Source organism: Protobothrops mucrosquamatus, unplaced genomic scaffold, assembly GCF_001527695.2.
Source record: "Protobothrops mucrosquamatus isolate PMUCROS unplaced genomic scaffold, P.Mucros_1.0 scaffold3055, whole genome shotgun sequence".
NCBI classification, from domain to species: domain Eukaryota; kingdom Metazoa; phylum Chordata; class Lepidosauria; order Squamata; family Viperidae; genus Protobothrops; species Protobothrops mucrosquamatus.
The window spans coordinates 12922-37754 of NW_015389067.1; the positions used below are offsets into that span (position 1 = coordinate 12922).

At 56.8% G+C, this 24833-nt stretch overlaps 3 protein-coding genes across 3 annotated transcripts in view; 2 read left to right on the top strand and 1 right to left on the bottom strand.

Annotated features, from left to right (window-relative positions):
• Positions 1-2202, top strand: part of VTN (vitronectin) — a 4925-nt gene extending 2723 nt beyond the window's left edge. Inside the window, exons 4-7 of the mRNA XM_029286181.1 lie at positions 8-59; positions 591-730; positions 920-1466; positions 2087-2202. Coding sequence (XP_029142014.1) covers positions 8-59; positions 591-730; positions 920-1466; positions 2087-2202 — 855 coding nt within the window. The remainder of the gene's footprint in view (positions 1-7; positions 60-590; positions 731-919; positions 1467-2086) is intronic.
• Positions 2203-4137: 1935 nt separating this feature from the next.
• TMEM199 (transmembrane protein 199) lies at positions 4138-11651 on the bottom strand. The gene is given in 6 exon segments (XM_015826321.2): positions 4138-4233; positions 4962-5074; positions 5887-5929; positions 8214-8303; positions 10970-11043; positions 11468-11651. Coding segments are annotated over 6 exon segments (600 nt in total).
• A 484-nt stretch (positions 11652-12135) lies between these two features.
• On the top strand, positions 12136-23615 carry POLDIP2 (DNA polymerase delta interacting protein 2). The gene is made up of 11 exons (XM_015826322.1): positions 12136-12317; positions 13743-13824; positions 15215-15312; positions 16667-16763; positions 18793-18868; positions 19719-19826; positions 20946-21082; positions 22223-22249; positions 22380-22505; positions 22721-22800; positions 23475-23615. Exons 1-11 carry the CDS (start codon positions 12136-12138, stop codon positions 23587-23589), a joined length of 1128 nt encoding a protein of 375 aa, XP_015681808.1. The 3' UTR covers positions 23590-23615.
• Positions 23616-24833: the final 1218 nt, after the last annotated feature.

Here is a 24833-nt window from a genome sequence, read left to right on the forward strand (position 1 = left end):
TGGGAAGCCCTTTGACGCCTTCACCAGCCTGAAGAACGGCTCCATCTTCGCTTTCCGAGGTAGCCCAGCTGGAGGGGCCACACCCAAGCTCCCCCCCCCCCCCGCTGGCTCCCCTTGCCCGGCCTTTGCTCTTCCCCCTCCCCCTCCAGAACCTGAGTCTCTTGGAAGGGAGAGTGGGAGCCCCCTGTTGGAGGGGGGGGAAACACTGTCTGCATTGTTGCCCCCCCCTGCCCGCTGGAAGGAGAGGGGTTGCCAAAGCCACTAGGTCCCGTCCTCATGCCAAGGGGGGGAGGCAACCCCCCCTTAAGCCTTGCCCTTCACTGCTCCCCACTCAGCTCCAACGCGGGGGGGGGGCTCTTCTGCGGAGTCAGGAGAGGCACGGAGGGCTCCGGAATCCCTCCAGGGTGGGGCCGTCGCCCCGAGCAGGAGCCGCTGGCGGGAGAGGGTCCGGGGTGGGGGCGGCTAATCAGTGCCGGCCTGACTCGGTATGAAAGGCCCCTCCCGCCACCTGTCGGGCCTCCCGGGGGAGGGCGGGCTGGGGGGGGGTCCCAAACGCCGCCGCCTCCTCACCCGCGGTCCCTCCGGCGCAGGCCAGTACCTGTACGAGCTGGACGAGAAGAGCGCCCGGCCGGGCTACCCGAAGCTGATCCGGGAGGTCTGGGGCATCGACGGCCCCATCGACGCCGCCTTCACGCGCGTCAACTGCCAGGGCAAGACCTACCTCTTCCAGGTAGGGAGGGAGGGAGCGAGGGGCGGGGGGGCGGCGAGGCCAGCCTGCAGGGTCCCCGCCGGAGGGGGAGAGGCGGGAGGCCCGGGCCGAGGGGGCTGCGGGCGCCTGACCCCGCCCGGCCGGGCTCTCCATCCCCGGGGCCCCCCTCGCTCATCCCGCCCGCCGCCTTCCGTCCCCCCCTCCCCGCAGGGCAGCCTCTACTGGCGCTTCCACGAGGGCCGCCTGGAGCCCGACTTCCCCCGCAACATCTCCGAGGGCTTCGCCGGCGTGCCCGACCACCTGGACGCCGCCCTCGCCCTGCCCGCCCAGAACTTCATGGCCGGCGAGCGCGTCTACTTCTTCAAAGGTGCCCGNCCCCCCTCCGGCGCCGCCGCTCACCGCCCCCCCTCTCCCCCCCTCCCCCCCGCAGGTGAGGCCAGCCGGCCTAGCTTGACCAGCCGTGACTGGCGCGGGCTGCCCTCCCGGCTGAGCGCGGCCCTGCTGGGCAGGCTCTACGTGGCCCGGAGCCCCTCCGGGACGGGCGCCGGCCGCAGCCGGGTCTCCCGCAGGGCCTCCCGCCGCCGCTACCGCAAGAAGTACCCGCGCCGGCAGCAGCGCTGGGGCCGCCGGGGCTCGTCGTCGCCGTTCGCCTCCTCCTTCTGGGAGTCGCCGGACGGGACCAGCTCGGAGTCGTCGGACCGGGACTGGCTGGTCTCCCCCTGCCAGCCCTCGCAGAGCGCCTACTTCTTCGTGGACGGTGAGTCCGGCCCCCCGCCGCCCCCTCTCCCAGCTCCCCTACGGAACTCGCGGCCACGGCAGCCACGAGAGGCCGGCGGGGGGGGGGATCGGCAGTTGTCCCGAAGCCGCCCCGTGGCAGAGACGGTGGACTACAAGTCCCATTCCTCTCACCTGCATTGCGACAGGTGTGCCGGCGGGACTGGGGTGGGCGTCTAGGCGGCCGTCTCCCCACATCCTTATATTGGCTCCCCTATGGCCCGCCTCGCAGGGCTGGGCAACGGTGGCAACTTTACCCCCTGTGGACTTCAATTCCCAGAATTCCCGAGCCACGTGGCAGCCTGGGAAGCCGGCTCAGGAATGCTGGGAGCTGAAGTCCACAGGTCGTAAAGTTGCCATAATCCCCTCCCCACAATTTAAACCAGGGGTAGTCAACCTTGGCTCTTTTATGACTCGTGGACTTCAACTCCCAGAATTCCTGAGCCAGCACAGCTGGCTCAGGAATTCTGGGAGTTGAAGTCCACGAGTCATAAAAGAGCCAAGGTTGACTACCCCTGGTTTAAACTGAGGGGTGGGGGGAAAGGGGTGCTGGGGAAGGGCTGGGGCTCTTGAGGCTGACCACCGATGACCTTTCTCTTCCAGACAAGTACTACCGGGTCAACCTGCACACGCGGAAGGTGGACTGGGTGTATCCCCGGTACCCTCGCCCCATCGCCAAATACTGGCTGGGCTGCCCCCCCTCGGAGGACCGGCTCTGAGCTCGGCCATGGAGCCCTCAGGACCCGCTGACCAACCAAATAAAGGCTCCCCCAACCATCCTGTCCGCCTCGGTCTCCTTGGGTGGGTGGGGGCCTTTCAGCAATGGGCAGGGGGGGGCTTTGGGGAGAATAGCATGCCTTCCGAACAGGGGGGTCCGCAGGCCTACTGCGCTTGGAGGGTGGGCCTGTGAAGGGAGTAGCCTTAAACCCCCACCACCACCCCAGCCCCCTCCTCTGTGAGTTGCCAGGGGTTATGCAGAACCTCTGAGACCGTCCAGGGTTTTTATGTGTGTCCGGAGAGGGAAAGACGGCAGCTGGGTGACTTTAATAATAATAATAATCATGATAAAGTTGGAAGGGACCTTGGAGGTCATCTAGTCCAACCCCCTACTCAGGCAGAAAACCCTATACCATTTCAGACAAATGGCTGTCCAGTCACTTCTTAAAAACTTCCAGTGTTGGAGCATTCACCGCTTCTGGTGGCAAGTTGTTCCACTGGTTAATTGTTCTCACTGTCAGGAAGTTTCTCCTTAGTTCCAGGTTGCTTCTCTCCTTGATTAGTTTCCATCAGTTGCTTCTCATCCTGCCTTCAGGGGCTTTGGAGAATAGCTTGACTCCCTCTTCTCTGGGGCAGCCCCTGAGATACTGGAAGGCTGCTATCATGTCCCCCCTCGTCCTTCTCTTCCTTAAACTAGACATCCCCAATTCCATCAACTTTAGGCCAGATCCTTTTTCTCTGCTCAGCCCACCTCACAGGGTGGTTGTGGAGAAAACAGGAGGAGGGAGGGAGATGTTCACTGCCTTGAGTTACTTACACAGTAATAAAGGCGAGATTAAAATTAATTAATATGCTAACCCTCCCCCCGTCTGGACATGGGCAAAACCACCTGCATGTGTGTGTGTGTTGGGGGGGGGTGCACTTTGCTTCTGCAGAACAAGTGAGCTGGAGGGGCAGAGGCAAAGCAGTGATTGCCAGCCAGATGGGTCCGGCGGAGAGCTGGAAGAAGGCGGGGGTCCTGCTCAGTGTGCTGCCCCCCCTTTGCCCCAGGCAGAGGGCCACAGGACCACTACCCACCAGGTGGAGCTGGGAGGAAGTGCAAGAAGGGGGTGGGGTGCCCCTCAGCTGTTCCCAGGCAGCCGCTGGGGGGCAGTGCCTTGCCTGATCAAGGAGCCCCTCACCCAGCAACCACGATGGGGAAGCCCCTGGGTATCAATGGGGAGCAGAGCCCCCTCCCTTCTGGCACGAAGGACACTCACAGCCGCAGCCCCCAACCTTGTGGGCACCAGGGACCGGTTTCGTGGCGAGAGAGGTTTTCCCACGGCCCGGAAGGGGGCCTGGTCTCCATGCTGCCTGCATCCCACGGAGGGGGGGGGGGCTTCACTTGTTTGCACAGACCGGTTTCTGGCACGCCGCAGACCAGGGCCGGCCCACAGGTGGGAGACCCCTGGCTCAGAGGAGCTTTACTGCAGAGGCCGACACAACAGTTTTGTGAGTTACTTTTTATTGCACACACAACGGAAGTTCCACCATCATCACAGGACACCAGAATTGGGTAGCTGGAGCACAAAGGGGCGGGGAGACCCTGCCCAGCTGGCAGGCCAGGCTCTTGCCCCCCCCCAAAAAAAATCTCTCACGATCAATGGGACCAGCGGCTTCTCTACCCCCCCCAGCTTCGGCACCAGAAACCCCCACGTGGCGGCGATGCTCCCCCCCCCGGGGAGGAGACCCCTAGGTACAGATGGCAGGCTGGGGGAGGCAGTGCCATGTCTCTGTCATGCTGGGGGGTGGGAGGGTCCTCCCTCCCTCCCTCCCGAGTGGCCCGTGGGATCTGTGGGAGGCCGGGGGTCTGGACGCACCTCCCTGGGATGGGGATCACAGGGAGGAGCCATGGGAACAGGCTGCAGGGCCCTCTGAGAGCCCGCCCCCCCCCCTGGCTACAGCTGCCCCAGCTCCCCCTCCATGGTCCGCACCATCACGTACAGCTCCGCCAGGCCCACCACGGAGGCTGCGATAACGGCCGCAATCACCCTCTGGAAGGAGGAGGAGGAAAGGGGGGTCAGTTCTGCCTCTCGCAGCCCCTGCCGGGAGGTTCCCCCCCCTTGTGGTGGCAAAAGGCACAGTGCCCCCCCCACAAGGAGCCGTAAACCAGCCTCCCGCCTCGGCCCTCTTGTCCCCACCCAGCTGATGAGGGAGCCCAAGAAACTGGGTTAATGGAGTAAACCAGGGGTAGTCAACCATGGCTGTGTTGATCAAATACGGGCAGTCCTCGGCTTACATCATTTACTGATTGTTTGAAGTTACAAGGACAATGAAAAAAGGGACTTAGGACCGTTTTTTTCACACGTACGACCGCTGCAGCGTCCCCGTGGTCAAAATCCAGAGGCCTGGCCACTGGCCTGTACTTAGGATGGCCACAGTGACCCAGCAGTGACCCCAGGTCATCCCCTTTTTCTACCTTCTGACGAACAAAGCCAATGGGGAAGCTGGCTTCATTTCACAACCGTGTGACCAACTTAACAACCGCAGGGGATTCCCTTAACAACGGTCGTAAAATGGGGGCAAAGCTCAAAGAACAACTGCTGAGCAACGTTAACGTTTTCGGCTCAATTGTGGTCGTAAGTCGAGGACTTTAGGGGAAGGGAGTGTGCAAGACCTTCCTGCCGGCCCCTCTAGCTCAGTGGGGCCCCCCACAAGCTGCCCTCCCCCAAAGGGGTTCCGGTGTCCCCTCCGGTGGGCCGGCCAGCCAGACGTTACTCACCGCCGCTGTTTCGTTGAAGATGTAATGGCTGCCCAGGAAGGCGCAGGCAAAGGTGGCCCCCACAGTGACCAGGAAGTTGATGACGGTGACGGTCACCGCTTTGGCTGACCTGGCTGGGAAAGGAGAGGTGAGGAACGGGGTCCCCAAAAAGGAGAGCCGCTTCCCTCCGGCGCCAGGCCCCCACCTACGAGGGGTCGACTACCGGAGGACCCGCCAGCGGGCAACTGGGAACCGGAAGAGCCTTACCCTGTTTCAGGGGGGAAGACAAGGAGTGGAACACCTGCGGGGGGGGGCACCCTCCAAAGAATGCTGAACTACAACTCCCAGCATCCCTCCCCTGCGCAAAGGATGATGGGACCTACAGTTCAGCAACACACGGGACAGCCGCAGATTCCCGCCACGGATCAGGCTGCACACTTTTGATCCCCACTGACGCCCTGAGTCTTCATCCTGAAATGCGCCTCGTTGGGGATTGACTCACCAAGGGGGGCTCCCCGAACCCCCCTCAAAATTGCCAAAGGGGTCCTAAATGTTCTGGGGGGGGTTATTGATTTACAAAATGTGTTGGCCACGATCTTATCACAGGTCAACTCTGGGCGTCCTACAATCTTAAAAGCTACACAAAACCCGAAAGACGCAAACACAACACTGTGAAGCTCCGAATCCTGCACCCCGATTAAAGGAAGGGCAGGGGGTGAGATTGTTAATCTATCCTCCACCACCCCCAATCTGAAGCCCCCCCCCACTGGAGCCCCAGCCCAGGGGGCAGAGCCGGGTCTTTAAGCTCTTCCAGGAGGTCGGGAGGGTCGGGGCCAGGTTTAGTTCACCAAAGGATGTCATTGGCCCCTGGGGAGGGGAGAGCCCACCTCCCCTGGGGAGAGACAGACACACACCCCCTGCCGCCCAACGGTCTGCCTCCACTCACCTTGCCTGCCGAAATCAGCCAGGGTGCCCGGGTGGTTCAGCTCCTTGGAAGGGGAAGAAGAGCCCGGTCACTTCTTGGCCCAGTGCCCCTTCCCCCATCAGCTGGCCAAGGACCAGCTGGGCTCAGCCTGAGTGAGGCCGCTGGCCTGTCCAGAGCCCATCCTCCCCAAGGGCCCTGGGCTGCATAGGCCGGGCTCAGCCGTGGGGGATCGGTGGCTCCAGGCATTCGGAAGGACCCTCTCTGGCAATGAGTGCGGGGGAATCCTGGGGCCCGAGGGGCCTTCCTGCACCCAGAGTGGGGGCCCGGCCACTGGCCCCGGCCCTTCCGTGACCCCAGCAGCCCCTCAAGCAGCCTGGGATGGCCAAGGCCGGTCCTGTCCCCGCTGAGTGGAGAAAGGGCCTCCCTGACTCCCTTCTCTCTGCATCTCGGCAGACAGACTGGACAGGCAAAGAAGCCTCGGCTGCTGTGCTTGATTAGGGCCCCCGTGGGCTGGCCGTCCCCCCCCCCTCCATCTTAGGCCTCTTCCTCCTCCTGCAGCCCTTGACGAGGGGCTGCCGTGTGTTTGTGGGGCCACTGCATGCACTGATGATATTACCTAGTTGGGTAGTGAAACGTCTGCAAGAAAATCAACTCGCTCAGAGAGCAACAAGGACACCTACAGTCCTCCCCCCCTCCTCCTCTCTGCAACCCCCCCTCCCTTCTGCCACTGACGACCCCACCTCCTTGGATCAGGAAACACCTGCCAGAAAACCCCTCAAGAGGACCCCAAGGCCCCACAGTCCTCCTCTCCCTCCTAGCACTGATGATGTGACCTAGTTGGGTCGTGAAACGTCTGCAAGAAAACTCATCAAGCTCAGGGAGCACCAAGGACCCCACAGTCCTTCTTTCTTTCTTTCTTTCTTTCTTTCTTTCTTTCTTTCTTTCTTTCTTTCTTTCTTTCTTTCTTTCTTTCTTTCTTTCTTCCTTCCTTCCTTCCTTCCTTCCTTCCTTCCTTTTTTCTTCCTTCCCTTCCTTTTTTTCTTCTTTTTCTTCCTTCCTTTTTTCTTCCTTCCTTCCTTCCCTTCCTGTTTTCTTTCTTTCCTTCCTTCCTTCTTTCCTACTCTTTTCTCCTTTCTTTCTTTCTTCCTTCCTTCCTTCCCCTGTCTCTCTCTCTTTCCTTCCTTCCTTCTTCCCCCCCTCCCTCCTAGTGATTTTACCTAGTTTGGATCATGAAACGTCTGAAAGAAAACCACCAGGGTCACAGAGCACCAAGAAAGCCTGCAGGTCCACCCTGAGCTACAAAGATTCTCTTCCATCGGTGTTGCTCAAACACGGATGACCTCAGGGTCTGCACAGGGCTCAGGGAAATCACACTGGTGCTCTGGACCAATTATATGGGCATAGCTTTATGTCTCTGTCTCTTAGCCCATCCTACAGGGTTGTTTTTGTGGGGGAAATAGGAGTATTATGTATTTCTACATATGTATGGCAAATCTAGACAGCATACTGAAAAGCAGAGACGTCACCCTGCCAACAAAAGTGCGTGTAGTCAAGGCCATGGTTTTCCCAGTTGCAATGTATGGCTGTGAAAGTTGGACCATAAGAAAGGCTGAGAAAGGCCAAAGAATGGAGGCCTTTGAACTCTGGTGCTGGAGAAGACTCCTGCGAGTCCCCTGGACTGCAAGGGGATCCAATCGGTCAGTCCTAGAGGAGATCAACCCTGACTGCTCTTTAGAAGGCCAGATCCTGAAGTTGAAACTCAGGTACTTTGGCCCCCTAAGGAGAAGGAAGGACTCCCTGGAGAAGAGCCTGATGCTGGGAAAGATGGAGGGCAACAGAAGAAGGGGACGACAGAGAAGGAGGGGGCTGGATGGAGTCACTGAAGCAGCAGGCGTGAGCTTAAATGGACTCCAGAAGATGATGTAGAACAGGAAGGCCTGGAGGAACGCTGTCCATGGGGTCCTGACGGGTCGGACACGACTTCGCAACTAACAACAACACGATTAAATTTATATGCCATCCATTATCATCAATGAGGTGACTCCGGGTGGCTTACAAAGCTATATTTGCTGCCTTGAGGTCTGCGGAGATTCTCCATCATTCTCCAGATCCCGGTTGCCCCCAAAGTCCTTTTTCCAAAAGGCAACTGGATCTTCGTGGTTTTTTCCCCTTGAACTGAAGAAGCTTCTTGGATGAGAAGTGAAATGTTTTCAAGGGAAAAAAAAAACGCAAGAAAGTCCAGTTGGCTTTCGGGTTTGGTGCCTTGAGTTACTTATAAACCAATAAAGATGGGAGAAAAATCTAATAGATAATTAAATAGCCTAAGTAGCTCTGCACGTCACCCTGACCTGGCTGTTGATGTTCCTTGTCATCTGCTTGTATTCCTCATTTGCCAACTTGGCTTTGATCTTCTCCAGCCTGGCTACCAATTCTGGGTTCTGAAACAGAAAAACCAACACAAACCAACTGCAGAAATGAAGACACATTTAACAAAAACTGTCCCGGTCTATTCTGTCCTGGTCAGATCTCAGTTAACAGAAAAACAGAGCTGCAAGGGAGCTTGGAGGTCTTCTAGTCCAACCCTCTCCTCAAGCAGGAGACCCTACAGTAACAGTGTCCATCCTTGGAGTTTTAAGACTTGTGGACTTCAACTCCCAGAATTCCCCAGCCAGCTGTCCACAAGTCTTAAAGTTCCCAAGTTTGCACACTGTTACCCTCCACCATTCCAGACAGGTGGCTGTCCAGTCTCTTCTTAAAAACCTCCAACTTCTGGAGGCAAGCTGTTCCACTGGTTAATTGTTCTAACCAGTTCAATTCTTGGTACCCCAGTTCAAAAAGGCCAGTAACAAATGGGAGCAAATTCAGAGAAAAGGGGAATACGATCAACATGGTAAGAAAACCAGGGCCTGGTTCACCGGAGGAACAATTAAATGATCTGGGAAGGGAAGACGGGTGGGAGACTCGGTAACAGTGTTCAACTATCAGAGGGCTGGTCATATAAAAGGGGGTGGGTGGGCTCATTCTCTGCTGTTCCAGAGGGCAGGACGAGACCCCGGGGGAGAAGCTGCAAGGAAAAAAATTCAGCCGAGACATCAGGAGGAACCGCCGAACTGCGGAGGGCCTGCCAGTCAAAGTGGTTCTCCTTCAACGGAGGCTTCAAGGTCATTGATCAGGAACTCTCTGTCCCTTCCAACTCTATGGTTCTATGATGAAAAGTGACCTGCGTGGGGAGGGCTCGGAGCTGGGGGGGGTGTGTGAAGGGAAAAAAAGGAGCCCCTGCACGTTCTGTGTTTTGCCTCCCAGATCCTGGAGGAAGTTTATTTATTTATTTTATATGCCACCAATCTCTTTGTCTCGAGTGATTCTGGGCGGCTTCCAATGGCGTAAAACAGAGATGTATAGGCATTAAAAGCATTAAAATTAAGTGTTTTTTCCTTCTTTTTAATACCCTGTAATGAAACTGAATGGAGCTAAAGTGTTTACTGGCCAGATGGCCTTCCTAATGCCTACGTGGAGCTCGCAGCCAATAACTGCTCATTGTGCCCAGAGAGAAATAAATATCAAGGGATAGGGAGAGAAATGCCGCTACCTAAGATCGAACTCACAGCCTCCCGACTATGAGGCGAGAGCTCCACCTCTAGGCCACCGCCTCGCTCACTAACAAGCATTAAATAGATAAATGGCTAAGTCAAGAGCACAGAGGCTACAGGGGTGGACATCTGTCTCTCATTCAGTCACCACGATGTAAAAAAGATGTTGAGACTCTGGAAAGAGTACAGAGAAGAGCAACAAAGAGGATTAGGGGACCGGAGGCTAAAACATATATGGAACAGTTGCTGGAATTGGGTATGTCTAGTTTAATGAAGAGAAGGACGAGGGGGGACAGGATAGCAGCCTTCCAGTATCTCAGGAGCTGCCCCAAACAAGAGGAAGTCAAGCTATTCTCCAAAGCACCTGAAGGCAGGACAAGAAGCAACGGGTGGAAACTCACCAAGGAGAGAAGCAACCTAGAACTAAGGAGAAACTTCCTGACAGTGAGAACAATTAACCAGTGGAACCACCTGCCTCCAGAAGCGGTGAATGCTCCAACACTGGAAGTTTTTAAGAAGAGACTGGACAGCCATTTGTCCGAAATGGTATAGAGTTTCCTGCCTGAGCAGGGGGTTGGACTCGATGACCTCCAAGGTCCCTTCCAACATCATCATCATCATCATCATCATCATCATCATCATCATCATCATTATTATTATTATTATCATCACATCCAGGGTAATGCGCCCCCACTGGGGGCCCAAGCCAACCAGCAGAATCAGGGTGGAGGCGGGTCTCACCGCAGAAGTCCAGATGTTCCAGAGGGAGGGGGCTGCAGCAGAGAAGGCTCTTCTTCTCCCTGATCCAGGTAGCCAAAATTCCTTGGCCAATGGGATCTGGAAAAGGCCTCGTCTGCAGGTGTGAATGAGGTAAGCCAATCCCACTGGAGGGAGATGGTGCCTCAGATCACACAGTCGTCTGCTGAGTTTTATACTATGCTCAGCTTGTTTTAAGGTTAAAATAGGGGAAACCTTACTGTGAAGCTTTGTGTACTGTAGCCTAAAGGCGCAGGAACCGCAAAGAAACTCACATTGTCCTGGGGTCCTGTGTTGCCCCCCCCCTACTCATGATGAGCCTGGTTATTTTTTATCACTTTGGAAATTAAGAAACAATAAATACAAGCATTCCTCAACTCACAACCACAATTGAACCCAAAATTTCTGTAGCTAAGTGAACCATTTAAATGAATTTTGCCCCGTTTTATGACCTTTCTTGGTCCGGTTGTTAAGTGAATCCCTGCAGTTGTTAAATTAGGAACACGGTTGTTAAGTGAATCTGGCTTCCCCATTGACTTTGCTGGTCAGAAGGCTGCAAAAGGGGATCACGTGTCCCCCAGACGCTGCGATCGTCGTAAATGTGAGCCTGGATTTTGATCCTGTGACCATGGGGATGTTGCAATGGTTATAAGGATGAAAAACGCTCTTAAATCACTTTTTCAGAGTTGTGGTAACTTTGAATGGTCACTAAACGTACTGTTGTAAGCCGAGGACTGCCTGTGATGCCCGATACGTACCCTGGGTGGTTTCGTCACATCAGGGAGAAAGATTTCACTGCCTTCCAACAGTTCGTGAAGATATACCGGGGAACCTGAGAGCAAGAAAAAGAAAAGGCCAATGTTTCCATTAAAAATATGTCCATTAAAGTCGATGGGGTTGTCGGATGCACTTAACAAGCGTATTACTAACATAATGACCGCAGGGATTCACTTAACAACCGTGACCAGGAAGGTCGTAAAATGGGGCAAGAGTCACTGAACTGTTTCGCTTAGCAACCGAGATCTCAGCTGCGGTCGTAAGTCGGGGACTAGCCGTATTACGGGGCCAGGGGGACGCAGTGCTGCCCTCTGAACGCGCCTCGACCCTGCAGAGAACCGCGGGGACGTCCAGCCCGAGACGCTCCGGCCCCGGCTGCCTCCCGGGGCCAGGCCCGCTGCGGGCTCACCCGCGAGGCCGGGCCCGGCTGAAGGCGGCGGCGGGAGCCGAAGCAACCCGGGGCGGAGGGAGAGACTCACCGGCCTCCCGCAGGGCCCGCTGGAGCTTCCGGAGCAGCGCGAAGGGCAGGCCGCCCTCGGCCAGGGCCGCCGCCAGCTCCGCCCGCAGCGCTTCGGGGAGGCGGCCCGCCGCGGGGCTCGACAGGAAGCGGCGCAGCGGCGGCCCGGCCTTGACAGACGACGCCATTTTGACAGAGCGTCACATGACCGGCAGCACTTCCGGCCGGGGAGGCGGCGTTGCCGGGGGGACGCTTCATCATCACCCGGAGGCAGCTTCCGGGTCCCTTCTAGCCGCATCCTCTCCCTTTCCGGTCCAGCGCCCTCTGGAGGTGTCCGCAGGCAGCGCTCTGGGCCTCGCTCAGAGGCATCCACCGGCATCCTTGCTCAGCAGCTCCTTTGTGGGGCCTCATTGAGGTCTCCTCCTTGACGTGCCCCCATCAGGCGCGGGGGGATTCTCGCAAGAAGCCTGCTCGGAAGACACGAGCGCGGCCCGGATCGCCAGCTTTCTTGAGATGCGGACCCGGAAGTTGCCTCTCGGTCGCTTAGTGCGCTCTTCTAGAGTCTACTTTCTCCTCCCCCTCCTCCCTCCTACGGCGCGCGCGAGGGGCCAAATCGTTGCGCGGAAGGGCCGCGCGGGGCATTCTGGGCCGCGGCGGGCCCTGAGCGACGCCTCTTGGCTCGGGCCCGGAATGGCGGCGGCGGCGGCGGCGGCGCGGAGCCGGTGCTGGGCGGCGCTGGGCCGGGCGCGGGCCTCCTCCTCCTCTTCCGCCTCCTCCTTCTCCTGCCTGCGCTGGGGCCTGCGGAGCCCGGCCTGGACGGCCCTCGGGGCGAGGCCGGAGCTACTGCCCCCGCGGCGCTGCCTCTCCTCCCGGTGGGTCGCGCTCGGGCGGGCCGGGCCGGGGGCCGCCGCCTGACCTAAAGGGCTTCGGGGCTCCTTCTGCCTGCGGGGCGCGGGGAACCCTGGAGGTCATCCAGCCGGACCCCCCCCCCCGCCCGGCGCGGAGCACGCACGTGGGGAGGGGCTAACCCGGGTCTGCAAGCTTCATATTGCGGGGAAGCGCCGCCTGGGTCCCCCCTCCCCCCGCTGGCGGAGGGACGATTTCGGGTGGGGGGTGTTGCAAAGGAGGGGGGGGTCTCCGAGCATCCCACCAAGAGTTGTCAGTAAATGTGTACAGGAAGTCCTCGACCTACGACCACAATGCAGCCCAGAAGTTTTATGTTGCTAAATGAGACACTTATTTAAATTGCCCCATTTTACGACTTTTATTGCCGCAGTTGCTCAGTGAATCACCGCAGTGGTTAAATTAGTCACGCGGTCGTTAAGTGAATCCGGCTTCCCCATTGACTTTGCTGGTCAGAAGGTGGCAAAAGGGGGTCACGTGATCTCCTCCCCCCCCCCCGGGACACTGCGACCGTCGTAAATACGAACACAAAATGCCAGGCATTTTGGCTTGCGTGCCTGCGGGGAGGCTGCAATGGTCGCAAGTGTGGAAAATGGTCCCAAGTCACTTTTTTCAGTGCCATCGTAACTTTGAACAGTCGCTAAACGAAAGGCTGTAGGTTGGGGACTGCCTGTACATGGGGAGCCAGGGAGGGCTGGAGGCCGAGGCACCAGCCAGCAAGCGGGAGAAGGCGAGGTCCGTTCCTGCCAGCCAGGTGACCTTGGCCCCAGGAAGCGGGCAAGGCCAAAGATACTGGCAAGAAAAGTGCAGCACGAGCATTTAAGCCAGTGTTTCTCAACCTTGACCATTTTAAGGCATGTGGACTTCAACTCCCAGAATTCCACAGCCAGCTTTGCTGGCTGTGGAATTCTGGGAGTTGAAGTCCACATGCCTTAAAATGGTCAAGGTTGAGAAACACTGATTTAAGCCCATCTGAAGCTTTCTGGACACCGTTTAAGTGGAGCCGGTGGGCCTGCCTGCCACAAGGTATCCGGTTGCAAGAGCCGCGTTGCTGATCCCTGATTTATATCGCGATCTCTTCGAAAGCTGTTGAGGATCCTTGAAGTTGCTCCTGTCCGGGGTTTGGCCGTGGCTGCTCTCTAAATGTTTTCTAAACTTGTGGCCGCCGGGACTGCAGCGGGCTTTGTGGTTCACCTTCAACCCGTCGTCCTCTTTTACTGCCTCTTTCGCCGTGACCTCCTGGATGTCCCCCCTGCCAGACGGAGCTTCAATGGCGGGGGCCGAAGGGTGAACCGGGCCTGGGAGGGCGCTTGGGATTCTGCTGTTGCTCCGGTCATCCTCTGGAGCCCTGCCAGGAGAGCCTGACGCCGCTCTTTCCTTTCCCCCAACCCTAGGAATCGCCCTGAGGGCAAAGTCTTGGAGACGGTGGGGGTCTTTGAAGTGCCAAAGCAACATGGCAAATACGAGACTGGGCAGGTGAGCGAGTCGCTTGGGTGGAAGGGCTTCACTCCGTCCATAATGGGGCATCACCCTCCCTCCTGACGGTCCCTGGTCGGGTAATGAAACGTCTGGAAGAAAACCACCCAGCTCAGAGAGCACCAAGGTCATCTTCCTCCTCCTCCTCCTCCTCCCTCCCTCCCTCCCTTATATGGTACCCTAAAGAAGATTCACCTTCTGACAGTTTGTATAACATGTTGAGAGCCAGTTTGGTCTAGGGCAGGGGTGGGCAACCTGGGTTCTTTTATGACTGGTGGACTTCAACTCCCAGAATTCCTGAGCCAGCCATGCTGAGGGGAAGGAAGAGGTTTCCAAGCTGAGCCATGCTGGCTCAGGAATTCTGGGAGTTGAAGTCCACCAGTCGTGAAGCAGCCTAGGCCTAGGCCAGAGGTAGGCAACCTTGTCTCTTTTATGACTGGTGGACTTCAACTCCCAGAATTCCTCAGCCAGCCACGCTGAGGGGAAGGAAGAGGTTTCCAAGCTTGAGCCAAGCTGAATTCTGGGAGTTGAAGTCCATGAGTCATAAAAGAGCCAAGGTTGCCTACCCCTGGTCTAGTGGTTAAGAGGAAACCGGGAGACGGTGAGTTCTAGTCCTGCCTTAGACATGAAAACTGGCTGAGTGACTTTGGGTCAGTTCCTCTGTCTCTCACAACCTCACAGGGTTGTTCTTATTGCAGGGAAAAGAGGAGGAAGGAGCATTGGGTAGGTTTGCCACCTTGAGTTATTTATAAAAATAATAAACGTATGGTGTAAATAAATATAAATGCTTTGCCAAACATTCCTTGCTTGGTGGACTGGGGCGAGTAGACGTGGCTCCTGGCAACCAGGAAGTCGAGAAGTTTCAAGGCTTTGTCTGCTTAAGGCAATTAGATTTGGGAGGATTGTTTGGAAAGCAAAAGGGTTTAAGGGTATTAACTTTGTTAGGCTGCTTTGAATTATGAGTTTCTGGTCCAGGGGTGGGGAACCTTGACTCTTTTATGACTCGTGGACTTCAACTCCCAGAATTCCTGAGCCAGCATGGGGGAACTATGACCCCTTTGATGACTTCTGGACTTCAACTCCCAGAATTCCTGAACCAGCATTCAGGCTCAGCATGGGTGGCTCAGGAATTCTGGGAGTTGAAGTCCACCAGTCATAAAAGAGCCAAGGTTCCCCAGCCCTGGTCTGGTCGCAAGCTGAAATCCTGATCTCCTGCATTGTGTAAAATTTTAGCGGATAGGGTCCTGGATCTTTCTGTGCCTCCCGGCCCTGCAACAAACAGTGAGCACCATTAAAGCTGGATGTGTCCTCAGCTTCAGGGAGACGTTTTCCTCCCCTGCGTTCTGCTTCTCTTGACCCCCGTCTCGCCTGTCTTGACCTTCTCTTGCAGTTGTTTCTCCACAGTATATTCGGATACCGGGGGATTGTCCTCTTTCCTTGGCAAGCCAGGTTGTACGACCGAGACGTCGCTTCTGCTGTGCCTGAAAAGTAAGCGGTCTCGCAGTTGTTCGGGGTTGCCGGTCACTGAGGTGGCAGAGGCGAGGGAGCACTTAGAACAGTGGTGGCGAACCTATGGCACGGGTGCCAGAGGCGGCACTCGGAGCCCTCTCTGTGGGCACACACACCGTCACTCCAGCCCCGCCTCCTCCCACGGCCCCCTCCTCACCAGCAGCAGCCCCCGGAGGAGAATTGCCCCCGGGCACAGCCCATATGAAGCAGCACAGCCAAGGACATGGTAGCCGGGCAGTGGGGACAAGACTCCGCCCTTGCGCCCCATCGCACGCAGATGATGCTGTGGGGCATGGGCGGAGGGCGTGGCCATCATGGTGCTGCTGGGCTGCCTGGGTGATCTGTGGCAGGCCGTGGAGATGGTGGGTGGTCCAGCGGGCAGGGCAGAGCAGGGACGGGTGGGGGAGCAGTTTTGGGGCACTCACTGTCTAAAAGGTTCGCCATCACTGACTTAGAAGCCTCCACGTCCCTCGTTGGGACAGGCAGGAAAGGCTTTCGAGGGACTTCACGGAGGGAGGCTGCGGAGATGAAGTGATTTTAAAAACGGAACCAACAAAAAAAAAAAAGACAAATATTTGATCTCGTATTGAGTCTGTCTTTGTGGGACACAATTTGTTTTTATTAGTTTTGTAAAATTGAGTCAGTGCCTCATTCCTGCAGGGACTTGCTGACTAAATTTTGCACAGGGCAGAAGCGGTGTGTGTGTGTGTCTTGCAGGGGACAGGAGGAGCAGCACCCGGGAGTGCTGTGTCCGGACCTGTTTGGGCGAATTCAGACTATAAAATAATAGAGGTTGGAAGGTTCTCCTGCAGGCATAGCGAGAGGCGTCCGCGCCTCCTCAAGGCAGCTCTTTGATGGTGACATCTGGCTCAGCGCGAGGCACGGCTGGTTGTGGGTGAAATGCACAGGGAGTCCTCTATTTACAACCATCAGTGACCGTTCAGAGTTACAGCGGAGCTGAAAAAAGAGACTTACGACCACTTTTCACTTACAACGCTTGCAGCGTCCCAATGGTCACGTGATCAAAATTCAGACAGGTTTGGCAACTGACTTGTACTTGTGACGGTTGCCGTGTCCCGGGGTCAGGTGATCCCTTTTTGCGAGCAAAAGCCAATGGGGGAAGATTCGCTTAGCAATCCTGCTACTAACTTCAGCAACTGCAGTGATTCGCTTACCGACGGCAAGAAAGGTCGTAAAAGGGGACAAATTCAGTTAACCATTATCTCGCTTAGCGGCAGAAGTGTTGGGCTCAGTTATGGTCATTAAGTCGAGGACTGGTTGCTGACAGTCTGCTAAGGAGGCAGTTTTTTCAGCCCGGCCCGTCTCGTTGCAGGAGCGAGTCTGGAGCTGCACATGGATCCAAAGAAGTGAAAGGCAAGACACACACCTACTATCAGGTGCTGATCGACGCTCGTGACTGCCCACATATAGTAAGTGCTTCTGCGTCCCTCTCCTCTCCTCGCCTCTCCTTTTCTTTCCCTCCTTCCTTCCTTCCTTCCTTCCTTCCATCCGCCCATCGTGGCATGGATGATGATGGGAGTACATCGCTGTTCCTGAGGACGAGCCCCTCACCCGTACCTAGTTGGACATTCTGCGCTGCAGAGAGTTGTGGGGAGTCCCATCCCATCCCCCCGAAACTAGGCTGCTGACGTAGAAGCGTGAGCGGTCTGCCTCCCTTCTTCTCCCTGGCCCTGGAGTGGGTGAGTCCCACCTTCCGATGTTCTTGTTGACCCGCTAAATCGGAAGCCGATAGTCAGGAGTGCTGTTAACGAAACGCACTTCCCCACATCAGCGACATCTCCTGCCTTCTCTCTTGCGGTTCTCAGAAAGCTTAAACGTATTTATTTTAAAATTTGGATCCCGCCTTAGTGTCTGCACAATATGCAAGGGGGATTACAGCAACTTGCAAGCTACAAATTACAGGCACAAAACAGGGCAGCTTAAATTTAAATGACTAAAATCAAAGTTACTTCAGCTGACAAATCCCTGGGGGGCAAAGATGGAGGATGTCCCTCGTTTTTTATAAGCAGCCTAAGGTGAGGCAATTAAATTCACGTCTTTGGAGGGCATTTCATCCATCTGGATCGTAAAGACCAGGTGACCTCCTGGGCCGGAGCTCTCCAGCCTTGTCCACTTTAAGACTCGTGGACTTCAACTCCCAGAATTCCCCAGCCAGCCACGTTCCAGGCACGGGGTAGGCGAGCTTTTGGCAGTGGGGAGTCGTTGGAAAGGAAGTGAAAATGAGCCAGCTCCTTCTGCAAATAGGAGTAGATAAAGCCTTTGAGATCAGTGGTTCTCAACCTTCCTAATGCCGCGACCCCAAACCATGTGGTCGTAAGTCGAGGACTACCTGTATTTCCCTGCGGGCGGGGCAGGAGGAGGCGCGCACGCTCCGCCTCCTCTCCTGCGGCTGGAGCGCATGCTGGGCAGGCCGAGGGTGGACGCAGGCCGTCGCCCAGCAACCGCCTCGGCCCGGGAGCGCCGCGCATGCGTGGTGCCGCCCCCTGCGCCGGCCGAGGTGTAGCTGGCAAGTGGCAGCGACGGTGCAGGCCGACCACTGGCTGGGCCACCAGCTGGCCCAGCCCAAGGGAGGTAAGGCACCCGCTGGGCCCCACACACGCCAGCAACCCTCCCTGCGCCCGCCAGCCTCCCACCTCCCACCCCTGGCCCTCTTTTACTTACATTTAGGAGTTGCTCAGCAGGGAGGGGTGGAAACGTCCAGAAAGCTCACCTTAGCTGCAGACAACTTGCAGCGCCGTTTGCAGACTGGGACTTTTGGCGGGCTCAGCAGGGCAGAGACAGCCCGGACAATTCCTATTGGCTTTTGAAAGCCAATAGAATTAGACTCTATTCAAGAGAGATTCTATTGGCTTTCGAACGCCAATAGAATAAGAGGGAGTAGCACAGCTAAGGAAAAGGGGGGAAAAAATGGCGGACTGCGTTGTTTGGCGACCCCCGTGAAATGGTCGTTCGACCCCAAATGGGGCCGCGACCCACAGGTTGAGAACCGCTGTTTTAGATGCTGAAATTAGAAAAGGAGGGACTCTAAAACACCAGCTGAGACCTTTAAGAGCTCAGCAGTGGAAACAGACAATGAACTTTCTCCGGGTGAGAACATTCTGCGAGCAGCTGCCTCCACCCCCACCCCCACCCCCCTGCAGTGGGCCTGAAGGAAAGCCTGCCCAACAGTCCCTTCCAGTGTGAGAGGCCACCACTGCTAACACCACGGCAGCTCCCATCCCTGTGTCGGGGAGACCCCTTAGCACTGCACTTGAGAGTCCCAGCAACGGGTGGAGGCAGACAGTCCAGCTTTTGAAAGTCCAGCACGATGGCCACACAGTTGGAACCTGGCCGCACCGTCCCGTCAGTTTCACGCAGGGTTACTCGGACCTGAGTCCCCCTGGGCCTGCGTGTCTCGGACTGCGGCTCCACCTCCCGCCCTTCCTGTTTCTCCTTCAGTCTCAGAGATCCCAAACAGAAGCCGTGACGTTTTTGGCCAACCACGACGACAGCCGAGCCCTCTATGCAATCCCAGGTAAGCCAAAAGGAGGGTGAGAAATTGGGAACGCTCAGCCCGAAGAGAAGGTGGCAGCGTCCTTTGGCGCCCTTGAAGGAGGGAGGGGGCTCCGAGGGAGAGCGGTTCCAGAGGGCCGGCTGTGGAACAGTGGCCATCAGACTTAACAGGAAGGCAGTTGCTGACCAAAAGATAGGAACCAATAAAGGAGAATCTTTGAAGCTCAGGGTTGAAATGAGGGCTCACTCCTTGGTGCTCTCTGAGCTGGGTGGTTTCCTTGCAGACGTTTCATAACCCAACCAGGGAACATCATCAGTGCTAGAAGGGAGGAGGAGGAGGAGAATTGTGGGGTCCTTGGTGCTCTCTGAGCTGGGTGGTTTCCTTGCAGACGTTTCATGACCCTACTAGGGAACATCATCAGTGCTAGAAGGGAGGGGGATTGAGGAGAGAAGGATAACGACCATGTCCTTGGTGCTCTCTGAGTTTGGTGGTTTTCTCGCAGATGTTTCATGACCCAAACTAGGCAACATCATCAGAGCTAGTGGTGCTAGCATCATCACTGGCTCTGATGATGTTACTTAGTCGGGTCATGAAACGTCTGCAAGAAAACGTGAGAGAGGGAGGCAGGAAAGAGAGAGAGGAGAGGGAGGAAAGAGAGAGGGAGGAGAGAGAGGGGGGAGAGAGAGAGTTGGGTTGTGACACATAGCCAGAATGACGGCCTGGATTTGAGGTTAACACGTCCCGGTTCTCCGGTGTTGCCCTCCCCTACTTGGCCGCTTTGGGAGCCTGAAAAGAGTTTTTCAGCCTGTGAAATGAGTCGGTGGGTTTTGTGGCTGAGCCCCACCTGCCGCTCCTCTGGGTCCCTTTCCAGGGCTGGACTACGTGAGCCACGAGGACATCCTGCCCTACACCTCCACGGACCAGGTGCCCATCCAGCACGAGCTCTTCGAGCGCTTCCTCATGTACGATCAGACAAAAGGTACTTCACACACACACACACACACCTTCGCCCCTCGCTCCCCACTCCAGGAGCAGGGCTGGCCTTGGGGGGGGGCAGGGTCTCTCCCCACCGGCTCTTGGAATCCACAGGCCGAGAGGGATCTCCGAGCCCCCCCTCAGCACAGAGAGCCCTCGACTTGGGATCATAATGGAGTCCACAATCCCCACTGCTAAGCCAGGCCGTTGTTAAGTGAGCTGCACGACCTCTGTTGCCGTGGCCGTTAAGCAAATCACAGCAGTGGTTAAGCGAGTATCTGTTTAGTGAATCTGGCTTCCCCCATTGAGTTGGTTTGTCAGTAAGTCGCAAAAGGGGATCAAGTGACCCAGTAACCGTCATAAGTCTGAGTCAGCATCTGAATTTTGACCACGGGGATGCTGCAATAGTCATAAGTGTGAAAAATGGCCGCAGGTTTTTTCAGTGCTGTTGTAACTTTGGTCACTAAACAACCAGTTGTAGGTCAAGGACCGGCCGGGCCCATCATCTCCCCTGATGCATTTTTAGCACGTGGCCAGCCAGGTCGAGGCCCAGCACTTCCCCCAACCGGCCCGTGGTGGTGGTGGTGGTGGGCCCCACAGGTTGTGGCAGTGAGGCTGTTGGTTCTTCCCCCCTCAGCTCACCCAGAGCCAAGGAGGGTCAGCGTGCTTCTTCCCTTGATTTTACCCTTGCGGGGGGTCCTCAACTTAACGACAGGTTGTGAGTGACCCCACAAAACGCACTTAAAGTCCCTGGATTCGGGGTTCCGATTGCCACAAGCCTCCCTTGACCCACAGTCGCATTATTGCACTTTGGGGGCTCAGCAGCTGGCCCACATTTATGGTTGCTTGCAGTGTCCTGCATTCATCTGATTCTCGATTTAGGACATGTTTGCTGGAGAGCGGCATTTTTACGTTCGCTTTCTGACAGAAGGTCTCCCATAGCAAAGAGAGGGTCTGCTTAACGGCCATAAAAATCGGTCACGGTCACGTGATCACCGCCTGCACAGCTTGTGGCGGTTGATGGCTGCTCAGTCACCCGGCCAGACCGCGGTTGGGGGGTGGGGGTGTTTCTGTGGGCCGGCCTTCTCTCCCCTGACCGTTTCCCCTTGGAACTTTCATTCAGCTCCCCCGTTCGTGGCAAGGGACACGCTCTGCGCCTGGCAGGAGAAGAACCACCCGTGGCTGGAGCTCTCCGACGTGCACCGGGAGACCACCGAGAACATCCGGGTGACGGTCATCCCCTTCTACATGGGCATGCGGGTAGGTGCGGCCCCCCCATTCCCCCTGCCTCAGAAGGGGGGGAGGACAAAGGCAGCGGTAGAGGACAACACCCAGGAGAAGAGCACAGTCCCGGGGGGGGGCTAGTGGCCATTCGGAGTCACAGCAGCACTGAGGAAAGTGACTTGTGACCGTTTTTCAGACTTGCGACCGCTGCGGTGACTGCTGTGGGTCACGTGATCAAAATTCAGGTGCTGGGCAACCGATTCATGTTTATGACGGTCGCAGTGTCCCGGGGGTGTCACGTGATCCCATTTTACAACCTTCTGACAGCAAAGTCAGTGGGGGAAGCCAGAGTCACTGAACAACCATGTTAGCAGCTGCGGTGATTCTCTTAACAACTGTGGCCAAAAAAAGGTGGGCAAAACTCACCAAATGTCTCACTTAGCAACAGATATTTTGGACTTGACTGTGGTCGAAAGTGGAGGACTGGCTGTAAACGGAAAAACACTAGAATGTAAAGAAGAAAAAGAAAGCAAGTTAATCGTAGAGTAACAAGTAAATATTCAGTAGTATTCAAAGTCTTAACAGACTCATAGTCAGCTGCAAATGAGAGAGAGAAAGAAAGAGATGAACAGGTGAAGATAAGTAAGAAAGAAAGAAGAGAAAGAGAAAGAAAGGAAAGAAAGAAAAAGGAAGGAAGGAAAGGAAAGAAAGAATCAAAATAGAGCTGGAAGGGATTTTGGAGGTCATCTAGTCCAGCCCGCTGCTCAAGCAGGAGACTGTATACCATTTCAGGCAAGTGGCTGTCCAGTCTTCTTAAAAACCTCCAGTGATGGAGCACCCACGATTTCTGGTGGCAAGCTGTCCCACTGGTTAACTGTCCTCGTTGTTAGGACGTTTCTCCTTAATTCCAGGTTGCTTCTCTCCTTGACTAGTTTCCATCCGTTGTTTCTCATCCTGCCTTCTGGTGCAAGACAGATAATTAGATAAAAATAAGAATAGCCTGCTCTGGCTGGTTCTGTCCCCACCTGCTTGGCCCCATGTCGGCCCTTTCAAGTTTCGATACAGGGACTGAACCTCGCAAGGGGCAGCACTGCCAGCTGGGCGAGATTGGGCAGGCCGGGGGCCAAGCTGGCATTCAGCCCTGGGAAACGGCCTCTCTCTCTCTTCTCTTAACAGGAAGCGCAGAACTCTCACGTCTACTGGGTGAGTCTCACTGTTTCTGTGGCTGGCTGGGTGGCGTGGGGGTCCGGAGGGGCCTTCTTCTGCCCTTGGAAGGGCGAGGGGAGCCCCGGCCCCTCTGATTCGGGGCCCGCTTTCTCTGCCTCCTGTCCAGTGGCGCTACTGCATCCGCCTGGAAAACCTCAACAATGAAGTTGTGCAGCTCCGTGAACGGCACTGGAGGATATTCAGCTTGTCCGGCACCCTGGAGACCGTCCGTGGCCGGGGAGTTGTGGGGCGAGTGAGTAAGGGGGGGGGGTTGTGTCCTGGTAGAGACTCGTCCTGGGAGTTGAAATCCACAAATCTCAAAGCTGCCATTTGTGGACCCCTCCATTCTGAAGGCTCAGCGCAAAGACATCCTGGCGGCCGATGTGAGCTCAGCCCACTTGCCCTTTGGGAGGCCCACACGCCCGGCTGCAGCCCCGGGGAGGCCATGACCGCCTTTTCTCCCCCCAGGAGCCCGTCTTGTCCAAAGAGCAGCCGGCCTTCCAGTACAGCAGCCACGTCTCCTTGCAGGCGTCCAGTGGGCACATGTGGTGAGCCTCGGGGGCACTGGGGCACCGGCTGGAGGAGCAGGGAAGGGAAGAGGGCGCGTCTCAGGCCAGGAGAGCTCGGCCGGCAGCCACCTCCTGTGTCAGGCCGGGAGGGGCAGGTGGGAGGCCCGGATGGACAGGAGGGTGAGGGCTGGGTTCCCTGGCCGCTCGCAGCTGGTGTGGGGACGGAGCACGGGGCGAGGTCCCCTGCCACGCGGAAGGGGCCCTCTCAGGAACACCGGCCCCTCCTCCAGCTTGTTCCTGGGACACAGCGTTACATTGTTTTCATAGTGGCCAAGAACAGGCAGTCCTCGGCTTAACAACCGTTCAAAGATACAGCAGCACTGAAAAGAGTGACTTAGGACCATTTCCCCCACTTACGACCATTGGTCACGTGATCGAAATTCACATCTTGTCAACGGGGCTCACATCTATGACGGTCGCTGTGTCCCAGGGTCCCGGGATCCCCTTTTGCAACCTCCTGGCCGAGCCAGCCAGATTCACTTAACAACTGCAGTGATTCACTTAGCCGCTGTGGCAAGAAAGGTCGTTAAAATGGGGCAAAACTCACTTAGCAACGGAAAATGTTCAGCTCAATTGTGGTCGTACGTCGGGGACTGCCTGTATGTCCGTCTTGTGGGGGCCTCACCTGGGCTTCTTCCTTCCTTCCTTCCCAGGGGCACCTTCCGTTTTGAGCGGCCCGACGGCTCCCATTTCGATGTGCGGATCCCCCCCTTCTCCCTGGAAAGCAATAAGGATGAGAAGACGCCCCCTTCTGGCCTCCACTGGTAGAGCGGCCTTAGGAAGCCAGCCCCCCTCCCCCCTTTTGCCCTCTGGACTGTTTCCCTCCCGGGAGCCCGACTCCTCAAGGGCTGACACGAGTTCTAGGTTTGAAAGCGAGTGTCCCTCCCTCCCCGCCTCCATCTTGGACCGTGGCCGAAACGGGCCCATTCGGACCCTGAGACGAGCGGGTTTGGCCATCTTTGCCCTCTGGCCACCGGCCTCCCGGCTTGGGGCACCTCGAGCAAAGCTGCCGTGGGCGGAACCCGCAAAGCTCTCCGAAGGCGTGTGGACTCTTCCAGATGTGAGGTGGTGTGTTTGTTCACTAAATAAACCGGCCTCCCTGTTGTGGCTCCATCTTCCTTGTCACCTGTATGTCCATCGGTCCCACTCGGGGGGGGGAGGGGGGCACCAGAAAGCGAGCCCTGGTCCTTCTGGGGTTTGAATGGCATCGCGCCCCACTCGGCCCTCTCCCTTTGCCAGGCCAGCTTGCGCCCGGCTCGTTAGCCACCCCCTCCCTGGCCTGGTTTCCCGAGCCTCCTGCCCTCCTCTGGAGCGGCTCTGAATTGTGGGCAGGGGGCTCTGGGGGCAGCTGCACAACCAGGAAGCAGAACTTTTGGAAGCAGGTGGAGGTCCAGAGATTTCCTCCAGCTACCTGGGGTCGGTGCACTCGGCAGAACAAGGTTCCAGGTACCAAATTGGGAAGCGGGCCCGTTTTCGAGACCCGCGGAGTCTGGGCCGTCACAGGGTGCCCAGCCACGAGGCCCGTTTCTCAACCCTCCAGCAGGCTTCTAGGAAGCATCCAGCGTGCCACGGAGAGGAACCCTGCACTTGCAATAAAATGAGGACTTCCGAATCGTTTTGGCTTCCTTTGCCTTTGGAAAGAGGCAGTGCGTGGGGCACCACACAGAGAGCCTGGCAAGCAGACGATTAAGTGCTGGGTTCACGAGATACCTGGAGCGTGGAGTCCTTGGTGCCCTCTGAGTCCTTGCAGACGTCTCATGACCCGACTAGGTAACATCATCACTGTTAGAAGGGAGGAGGAGGAGGAACTGTGGGGTCCCTTGGTGCCCTCTGAGCCTGGTGGTTTCATGACCCGACTAGGTAACATCAGTGCTAGAATGGTGTAAGGTTTGTAGAGAGGAGGAGGACTGTGGGGTCCTTGGTGCCCTCTGAGCCTGGTGGTTTCCTTGCAGACGTTTCATGACCTGACTAGGTAACATCATCAATGTCAGGATAGTGAATTTTTGGCTTGT